This window comes from Narcine bancroftii, chromosome 6, assembly GCF_036971445.1.
Source record: "Narcine bancroftii isolate sNarBan1 chromosome 6, sNarBan1.hap1, whole genome shotgun sequence".
In the NCBI taxonomy this organism is placed as follows: domain Eukaryota; kingdom Metazoa; phylum Chordata; class Chondrichthyes; order Torpediniformes; family Narcinidae; genus Narcine; species Narcine bancroftii.
Window position 1 is genome coordinate 250876167 of NC_091474.1, and position 10651 is coordinate 250886817.

The 10651-nt window shown below is 41.0% G+C and overlaps 1 protein-coding gene across 1 annotated transcript in view; it reads left to right on the top strand.

Moving 5' to 3' along the window:
* Positions 1–7500, top strand: part of LOC138737392 (zinc finger protein 318-like) — a 75530-nt gene extending 68030 nt beyond the window's left edge. The window contains exon 12 of the mRNA XM_069888139.1: positions 3250–7500. Within this exon, the coding sequence (XP_069744240.1) occupies positions 3250–6549 (3300 nt within the window). The 3' untranslated portion in view covers positions 6550–7500. The remainder of the gene's footprint in view (positions 1–3249) is intronic.
* The last annotated feature ends 3151 nt before the right edge of the window (positions 7501–10651 follow it).

Sequence of the window (10651 nt, forward strand, 5' to 3'; positions counted from 1 at the left end):
CCAAAAGTAACATAAAGTAAAATGAAAAAGACATGAAGCAAAAGCATATCATCTGCGCCATGACCCACTTCATTTATCTAGATCATTCCAATATTAATAGAGATTTTTTTTTACCTTTCTTCGATTTAGAAGGGGTGTAACTATATTGACAAACCTTTATGTTGCTTAATGGATATGTCATGTTTTCTCCTTAAATTTTATGTGATTTTTCTCCGATGAATACAACTCTGTATCTCCGTATTCCATTGCGTAATGTTTAGTTGGGAGTCAGACTTCAACGTGACCACTGTACACTTCCTGGCTACCAACAAACTGAATTTGGTATCTGGACAGTTTAAAACTCACGTCCATAATGTTTCCCAGAAGGTATAATTCTGGATCCCGTGGAAAATCCACCTTTGTAATTTTTTTTCAGAATGACCCCAGAACCTCCTTCCAGAAGGAACTCACCTTTGTACATAGCTAGGTTGAGTGGATAAAATTTCCAATTTCCACACCACATCTGAAGTGCAGTTCTGAAATTTGTGGTTTAGATTTTTGTAGTTTTTGTGGTGTGAGGTACAATTGATAAAGAAAATTGTATTGCACCTGTCTGACCAGCACTGCTCATGGATTGTTGTGCCCAAGTCCATCTCCCACCTTTCCCTTGACTTGTGTAAGCCCAGCTTCAGGCTCTCACTTTGGAGGAGATAAATCATAAAGATGAACTTGCGTATATTCCCTTTTTGAATTAGAATCTCCATGTCACTACACACAGGCATGGTCATTATCAGTCCCAAATCATCCCTCAAGATAGATCTTAGCTGGAGATAGTAGAAGAAAGTTTTATTGGACAAATCATAATTTATTTTTTAGTTGTTTGAATGATATAAGTTGCCCTTGCTCATAACAATCCTTGATACACCTGATCCTCTTCCAGCACCAGGTGACTAGGATCTTCTTATCCAGAATCATGGGCACTAATTTATTCAGGGTGGGGGGGGGGAGAATAAAAATTAACAAATGCTAACAGTTTATTATAAAGTTTACTAGATAGAATCAAAAAGCATCCATTAGGTCAGTGATAACATTATTTGATAAATTGGACAGATTGGTCAATCAAAATTAAAATGCCTCTGGACTGAACCATAAATGATGAGTGGAAGTGATGTCCCTTCCAAAACATTAATAGACGAGAGGTATCAAATAAAGGCAGATGAGTTTCTTGTAAAAAGGTTATCCCAGGTTGAAACTTTTTAAGATGTGAAAATACTTTATGATCTTTAATCGGATGGTTCAACCCTGAGATATTCCAAGAAATTAACTTAATACCTTTAGCTATCTGAGAAATGCAAAGTAAATAATATAATTAAAATATTGACATCAATAAAATATTAATTAATAAACTAGTAAGCACTCTTAAAGTATCATGGAATTCCAAGTAACAAACAACCAGCGTAACTTCAAATATAAACTCCAGACTAACCTTGCTAATTTGTCGTCCCCCCCACCCCCATTCAATTAACCCAAACTGTCCTTGAAAGTATCCTCAAACAAAACTACCCTCCAAATCTCACTGCTGATAGCACTCCCAGAAAAAAAAATTAAAAAGCCAGGTTTCCACAACAGTTATAGATATTATAGCTGGAAAAAACAAGCAAAACCAAAGTGAAAAACATTAATAGATTGAAAATTATATTGCAAAAAAAGAAAATCCAGAAACACAACTAAAAACTATTAATTCCAAAGAGAGAGAATATAATATTAGCAATCCTATAGAGGAAAAGAAAATTAAAAAGAATAAGAAAAATAAACTTCTCCAGTTATAAAAATAAACACAAAAGTCCCTTTCCCACTTACATCCCACTAAATTGGCTGTTAAGTATCCCGGGATAGGAATGGGGTTTGGCTTTTCACACTTGACCACTCCTAACTGGGACACTGAATGCTTTGACACTTTCAAGGAGCCATCCCCGGGGTTAGGACTGTTCTACCTTCTACTGGTGACGTCATGACGTATTGAGTGATGGTGAACCTGCCCTAAATCCTGATCAATGTATTATGATCTTGTATTTTAACAAAATTAATCGTGCCTAATTATAATTAAACTTTATGTACAGCACAGTATGAGTCCTTCAACCCCTGTTGTTGTGCCGACCTATATAAACCTTTATAAGGGACTGTGGGAAAGTATGAGCAATAAATAGAAATAGCAGACAAATTTTAAACAAGGTGGGAAAGTTAATAGCACTATAGCATACAATTTATATAGCGTTGGAAAGTTGGTAGCATTGTCGTGTACAATTTAAAAATACTGTGGGGTGGGGGGAGCGATGGCGGACCTTCCCTCCCAGAATGCCATGCGGCAAAGAAAGAGCTGTATGCCCACCTGCAGGCATGGAGCATTCATAGAGGGGTTTCTCTGCCGCATGGTATTCTGGGAAGTGAGGTCCGCCATTGCTTTTCCCATGTTCTTTATAAATTGTGCACTATAGCGCTACCAATTTTTCTATGCTGTTTAAAAATTGTCCACTATTGCTTATCTATTGCTATTTATTTCCTCTCTCTCTCTCTCTCTCTCTCTCCTCCCCCACTGCGACTTTCACACGGCAAGGTTTATACCTTCATTTTAATCTTTTCTTCCTGCACTCATGCAAAAACTTTCAATCCCATGATGCAATGACCCATTTCACACTTGCCTGATTGCAATGCCGGCATCTGCAGATGCCAGGGATTGTACGAGCAGTCAAGGCCGTCAATCCCTAGCGTGGGATAACATCATCTGAAACTAGTATTGAGCTGATTTTGCTATCACACCTGCCAATTTAAAGGCTGATTGACTTTTGATTCCAGTATCACTTGCAAGTGTGAAAGGGGCTAAAGAAAGAGCTTAGCAGAACCCACTAAACAAAAAAGTAGTTAATACCACGGCACAATTAAATAACTAAGCAAGTGTGAAGGAGCGCTCAACTGGATCTTGTACCGCGGTGTAGAAAATGCCTAGAGATTAACCTGCAACCTTCATAGCAAAGTAAGAAAGAAAATAGTCAGGGCCAAAGTGTTGGTACTTTACTAAACAGTTGATGTTGTCGAAGTTTCTTCCAAAAATTGATAAGCAGCCTTAAGAAAGTTGAACCACTTTGGAGATTTGTCCAACATCATTACTGAAGTCTTAACATGTTTTGGCTTTCCAGAAGTCTGAATAATTGAAACAAAAGATGATACATATCTTCTGAGACTAACAGCTTTTCTTTCTGTATTTTCTGATAGGAATACTTAAATGAAAATCCTGTGTACGAGCAGCGGAGAAACCTAGACCGTCAGGCTGGCTTAGTGGTGATCATGGAGACAGAACGCCGGCGACAGGCAGGGCTCAAGAGGAAAATGGATGAAGAGAAGGAAGTTCAGAAACAGAAGTTGGAGGAAATTGATGAGAGCAAGGCAAAACTAATCAAATTGGATATGGAGGAGCATGAGAATGTCACTGAGCTGGAAGAGGAAAAAAGTGACCATTCATCCTCTCACATGATTGAGCCCAGTAGCAAGCCTGGTATAAAACTAATGCTGAAAATGGATGAGATTGAAGATAAGAAAGATGAGGAACAGGGTTTGTCCTTTGGAAAATTTAGCTGGAAGAAACCTGAGAAAGAGGAAGAGAAAAGCAGCTTGTTGGGAACAAAGGAAGAACAGGCTGAAGGCAGCAAAGAGAAAGATGATGGCAAGGGGCAGGGGGCTAAATCTGCCACTAAAACAATTGAAATCAAACTCTCAGGAAAGACTCTCATTGCTCATACAAGCCCATGGGTACCATTTACCTCAGTAACCACCACCACACAGGCAAAAATCAGACCCAATCTTCCAGTAGCTAATGTGCCAGAGAGGAAAAGTAGCACCACATCAGTGAATAAGCCAACAACATTGGACACGTTCCTCTCTATTCGTTCATCAGGGGCTTCTAACAAGCCATTACCTGTGGTTAAGGCTGGAATGTTGTTGGCTCCTGAAGTGATTTCCAAAGCCTTTGGTGGTGAGGAAGTAACTTTGAAAGGAAGTGTTCTAGATGTACAGAGAGAGGCAGATCCCTTGGCTGAAGAACCTGCCCCTGGAGTCTCCGAATGTGAGCAAACTGTTTTGGCTATAACGGTTCGTCCTCCTCCACCACCCCCACCCACGTCTCTCAGTGACTCCACCAAGAAAATAGAGAAACCCAAAAGCTGTTTGGCTGCTGCAAACGCTAAAGATTTGTATGGTATTTACTACAGTAGATCGAGGAAGAGCCCAGCTGATAGCAGACTTGGCGGCAGTGCACACAATCCCAAATTGGTGCATGGGTCCCTGAAGCCATTGCCAAATCAGGTCAAAATGGGAGAAGCAAGCTCTTCCACAGAGCTGGGTCTCACAAAAAACGCTGCCATGGACATTCCTAAAGCAACAGACCCAGATCAAAAAAATGAAATGGAAACCGATGAACAAGCTGAAAGTAGGTATCCTCCTGATGTACAAGATTTGCCACAATGTGAAGATGATATTTTAAGTGACACAGCAGCAGAAAAACTGAATCAAGGTGAAGTGATTGTTGCTCAACATGACAGCCGTGCCGAAAAGAAGGCGATGGGCACTGTGGAGCAAGGTGAAAATAACTTAGCAGGAAATGTTGAAGAACTGGATAGTTCTGTTTTACAGACCATGGTTGAACAACCCCAGCAGTATGAAGATGAAACTAAAGAGGCTGAGAATGTAGAATTGCATGGTCCCATTTTAGAGGGTAATGCAGAACAATGCATCATCCCTGAAACTGTTAAGGACATGCATATTGCAGAAGAAGATGAACAGTGTGACGATGGTTTAGGCACTTCAAATGCATTTGAGACGAAAAATATAGAATTGGTCGCATCTCCATTGGGTGGCACTGCAGATGACCCACAGGCAGGTGAAACTGAAAGTTGTAACCTCACTGTGGGAGAAGCAGAAGATGTTGATGCCCCTGTGATCGTAGCTGGTTCTTTATCTGATGCCCAAAGAGTCTCCAGTCTGGCAGATCAAGTTAGCAGTGTATTAGAGAGCTCTCCAAAGCAGTGTGATAGAAATTTAAATGTACCTATTCCAACAAAGCAGGGTCGCAATTTGGAAATGGATTCCCAAATATCAGATAGCTCCACAGATTATTTAAAAGAATCTGACATTATCTTGAGCTTTCCTGAGCCAGTGGATAAGGTTAAGGTTGTGAAAATGAGTGCCTCTGAATTGGACAAACCTGTAGATCACACAGGCAAATGCTCTATTGGCCCCAGCCTCTCTCAACCAACAAATGAAGTTGAGGATGTGAATATAAATGCATCTGTTTTGGGCAGCACTGGAAGTCAAGTTCAACAGTGTGAGTCAGATATTAGTTACTCTGAGTCAATAGATCAGGCTAAAGATGTAGAGGTGGATCCCCCAACCAACAATTACAAAGACCAAGGAAGCAAAAGTGATGCTGTCCCTAGCTTCTGTGAGCCATCAGACGATACAAAGGTAGATGTCCCTGTTTTGGACAGCACCGCAGATCATCTGGATCAGTGTGATACAGGTATTAGTTTTTCTGACCCAGTGGATGAAGCGGATATACCTGTTTTAGACACCACAGCAGACCAGCTGAAGCCCTGTGATACTGGTCGATGTTTCTCTGATGCAGTGGATAAAGCTAAGAGTATAGAAGTGGATGCTTTTGTATCAGACGGAGCAGCAGAATTTCCACGGCACTGTGATACTGGCATTAGCTTTCCTGATGAAGTGGAAGAGGCTGAGGATATAAAAGTGGCAGCTTGTATATTAGGTGACAATGCAGAGGCCCAGTGTGATGCTGGCTTCAGCATTCTCAATCCAATAGACAAGCTGGGACATCTGAAAGCAAATGCACCCAAATTACATAGCACAGTGGAACAGCAGCAGCATTATGATAAGGTAGAGGAGGTGAGGGATGAAGAAATAGATGGTGAAAGAGAGAGGTTGATTGGGAATAGTGAAATGTGCAGTTCACTTCAGACTGACCTCTGTCCTCTCCTGGATCAGCAAGGATTAGAAATGACCAAGTCTTTGTATGTTAAACCCTGGATTAGTACTGAAGAACAAAGGAGTTCACTGCAGGCTGAGCAGATTGGTAATGTTAATCCTGAACCAGAACATCAAAATGGCAGTGGTATAATTGGTATTCCAGATCCAACCAAGTGTTGGGAGGAAAGTGAGGTGAGCACCCTCAGTCCTGAAGCGCAGAGATCAGACAATGGAGCAGACCCTTCGGGGCATAATATTCATGTGAGCACATTGGAGAGGACAGAGAAGGAAACCAGCATGCCAGTCATCACTCAGTCAGGGAAAGCTGGAAGCAGTGGTCATGTGGGTACTCAAGAGGACTGCAAGATCAGTGGCAGCTCGCGCACCTCTTCCAGACGAGCAGCCCAAGCTGGAAAGGCTGCAGTGTGCGTGCAGACACCTGATAATGCGGCTGAATCAAGCGAGTCTGGGAACATCCAGGAACCCAGCAAGCAGCTACGTCGCAGGAGTGCAAGAAACCTTCGGTCAGCAAAGTAGTCGTGGAAACTGGGATGGAAAGAACAGAGGGATATCTGCAGGACAGGATGATTAGCCTGTTCGTGGACAGTGAGACACCAAATCCTCAACGTTCTCATCTGCAAACCATGGCCTACTCTTGTTGGCCTCTGACTTTATATTAAAAAAAAGGTTTTGGGTGTTTTTGATTTGTTTTTCTGCTTTTTTTTTAGACATGCATGCTATAAACGTTCCAGCTAAGGATTCCAATTACACTGGATAGTGCTGTGTAGCATTACAATTTATTTTATTTACGCATGGTGGTGCATTATGTTATAACAGGCACATAGTACAGGATATATCTAAATCTCAGCTTGACGAGTTTGAGAAGATAGACACCTAGTTACATCATTTCCAAACTTGAGTTGAAACTTTTACAACACTTCTCTAATTTGTTGCTGTCATTCACTTGGCACTAACTGTAAAGCATTGGATGTATTTGTAGTTCATTCTATTAATTCCCTGTATCGTACATTAAACAATAGTGTCAAGTCTGTCTGTTTCTTTGTTTCCTGATTCTGCAGTCTGTTCTTCACTGAATAGACAGTCTTTGCTGGTGTCTATCATTCTGAGTGGAGAAGGAGGGGAAGATGATCATGGACCAAAATTGTGGTTGTTTAACTTTTCATTTTCTTCCATAAATGCTATGCTTTGTAATATAACATAATGCAGCAAATTTCCAATATTACAGCGTACAGTGCAATGAAGAACAGATCAAAATGAAATGGAGAAAGGAAGATTTTTAATGTTCTGAACACATTATCAAATATCAGCTGATTGATAATTATTATCTGATTCTGTTCTAAACTGCTATGTAAAAAAAAAAAATTTTGTGAACTTGATGGATTGTAACTGAAAGTTGCTTGGATGACACTTACTTGCATTTATTGCTGTGTTGAAATGTTCTAAATAAACTTCATTCAACTGTAGAAATGTGTCTGTCGTTGATCAGTTTGCAGCTGTAAGATGCTTTGAAGTAGTCACATAGCCTGAAGTTTGACCTACATCTTCCAAGGAGCACAGAGCAGGATTATTTCAGTCAATTTTTTTTGTGGAAATATGTTACTATGTAAGTTCAGTTGACCGACTGATTACCAGATCTGCTTTGTGGTAGAGGCTTAAATTCAGCCTGAATGTGTAGTTATAGGAAGCCAATATTGAAAGCAAAATTAATCATAAAACTGCTCTCATTTTCACGTTTTATTCATCTCAGCTATTCAGGTTCTCCCAACTATTATTTTGTCTGACTAGGAGAGATGGTTATATGGTCTCTACTTTTTTAAAAGTCTGCCATTAAAGAGTACCTTGTTAATTTGCTCTCTTTGTGCATCCTCTCCTTTCCTCCCTACCTCTCAGCAGGGTCAAGATACCAAATAGAATTTACAGATGTAAAGATGTAAGTTCTAAATTTTGAAATGCAAATAGTCTTGTATATTAATTTTATTTTTATCATGGTTATGATGTTTATGTATAGGTAATATTTTTTTCTAATCTCTGATATGTTTGCATTTAAAGTTCAGATCTGCCAAGGAGAATTCTGGCATTCTTGGAGAAGATATACTGTGCATGGAATTTGTGGTATGGTTACTTGTGTATCTTACTTCGAATAGTTCTGAAATTTTTCTTTTAAGATTACAGATTTTTCTCAAAAAAATTGTGTGCTTTCTGCTACGTTCAAATTCTTAGCCTACATGAGATAAATATTGCTTCCTGTAAATCTGCAGTTCTTTGCATTCAACTCCATCTGCCATTTTGCAGTCCTTTCTTCTAGCTGATCCAAATCCCTCTGGAAACTTTGAAAACATTCCTCAGTGTCCATTACAGCCCCAATCTTACTGATCCAGTATTCCACATCATCTTCTCGATCATTGATGTAGATGACAAACAACAGAACACCCAGCCCCAGTCCTTGAGGTGCACAATTAGTCACAGGCCTCCAATTATCTCACAATTTTTTTCAAAATTCTGTCATTCTACGCTTGTAAAAGCATAATGATGGAGAAACTGAGCAGGTCAGACAGTGTACTTTATATAGCATAGATAAAGATACATAATCAACATTTTGGGATTGAATGGGAAAAAGTCAGCGGGTGCCTACAAAATTGGTGTGGGGGGTGGTAGGGGAGGAGCACTGGCTTTTGGGTCCAAGCTCCTCCCCTACCATTTAGTTTTGGCACCTGCTGACATTTTTTCATACCTTAATAAAGGGCTCAAGCCCGAAACATTTGTTATGTATTTTTAAGTACATTGTTTGACCAGCTCAGTTTCTCCCAACATTATGTTTTTACCTCAACTTTTGTGTTTTAATTCTATGTCTGTAGTCATTTACCCCTCCCTTGGTGAAGAATGGGCTCATCAATGTAATGATGGTGTAGGGGGTATTGATAGCCTGTGTGTGTATGTCTATACTTTGCTCTCATGGTTGCAGCGAAGCAAACTGGGATCCTAATGTCAATGTGGGAAGATGTTCCACAGCAATGTTAGGTAGAGAGCTTTAGGATTTACACTGAAGAAAGGGCAATATATTTCCAGGATTTGTGTGATTCTGTGCAGGCCTTAGAGAGTCATAGAATCACATAAAACACAACAGACCGTTTGCCCAAACGTCCATGCTGACCAGATTGGCATCATTCTCGGCTAGTCCCATTTGACTCCGTTCCTATTGATTTGTTCCTCTGGCAACTTGTTCTAGATACAGACTACCAGTTGGATGAACGTTTCCTTCAGCTCCTTAAATCTCTCCCCTCTCATCTTAAACCAATGTCCTCTAGTTGTAGTATTGCCTACTCTGGAAATAAGTCTGTGAGCACTCACTTTGTCCATGTGCCTTGTGATTATACCCCAATCAGGTCACTCCTCAGCCTCCTACTCTCCAAGGAATAAAGATCCAGCCTGCCCAACCTCTTTGTAACTCATCATCATGGCCCATCCCTTCGCGAGCGAAGATGAACACGGTGCTTTGTAGTTCTTCTGCCCTCAAAGAATTTTTTGTAGTTGTTGGCACATTGTGATATGCCACTGCGAATCGCGGAACACCATGCAGTGCGATTTCTATTTATTTATTTATTTATTTTTAATTGCGAAGTTCTCCCAGTCAGCATGGTTGACATGGAATGACTGGAGATTGCGCTTGATTAGGTCTTTGTAGCGAAGACATGGGCATCCAACAGGGCAGGAAGCATCTGGTAGCCCACCGTAGAGGACATCTTTGGGCAATCAGCCGTCCTCTATATGGTCAATGCGGCCAGCCCACTGCAGGTGGAAAGTGGAAATTGAGTAGAGGTCCGTACTTCCAGTTTTCTCCAGGACTTGGACGTTTGTGATTCTGTCGCACCATGAATAGCCTAGGATGGATCTGAGGCAGCGGAAATGGAATGCATTAAGGTGGTGTTCTTGCTTTCTGTATGCGACCCAGCTGTAGAGAAGAGTACTCAGCATGCAGGCCTCGTAGACTCGGATCTTCAACTTGGTGGAGAGGCGGCAGTTATCCCACACATGGGCACGGAGGCGTCTGAAGGTAATGGATGCTTTTCCCAGGCGTGTGTCCAGTTCTGTGTAAAGTTCATTGTTGTCATGGTGTAACTCGCCCTCAAATTCTGATAACATCCTAGGTGAATCTCTTCTGCACCCCTTCCAATATAATGACGTTCTTCCTGTGGTTCTGTGACCAGAACTGCACACAGTACTCTGTGCAGTCTTATTAAATACTTGTGCAGCTGTATCACGAGATCCCAACTTTTGTACTCAACTTCACTATCCTGTCCATCTTCATGAAACTATGCACCTAGATTCCGAGGTTTCTCTTTTCAACAAGATTCATTAGGCATTCTACCACTTCCTGTTTACTTCCTACCCTAATTTGGGGATTCAGAACCAGGGGCTGAGGAAGTGTAGCTTGACTGCCTTCAACCCTCTGGATCACTGCAGGACAGAACAGGAAGCCTTGCAACTATGGAGGTTAATGTGGCAGCATTATTGGAGGAGATGGTGGGATCCATGGACCCTCTGTCTCTGAAGGGACCTTCTGTTGCTTCTCTCTATCTTGTTTGTGGCACTGGACTTTTAACACCTCTTTCTGCATATT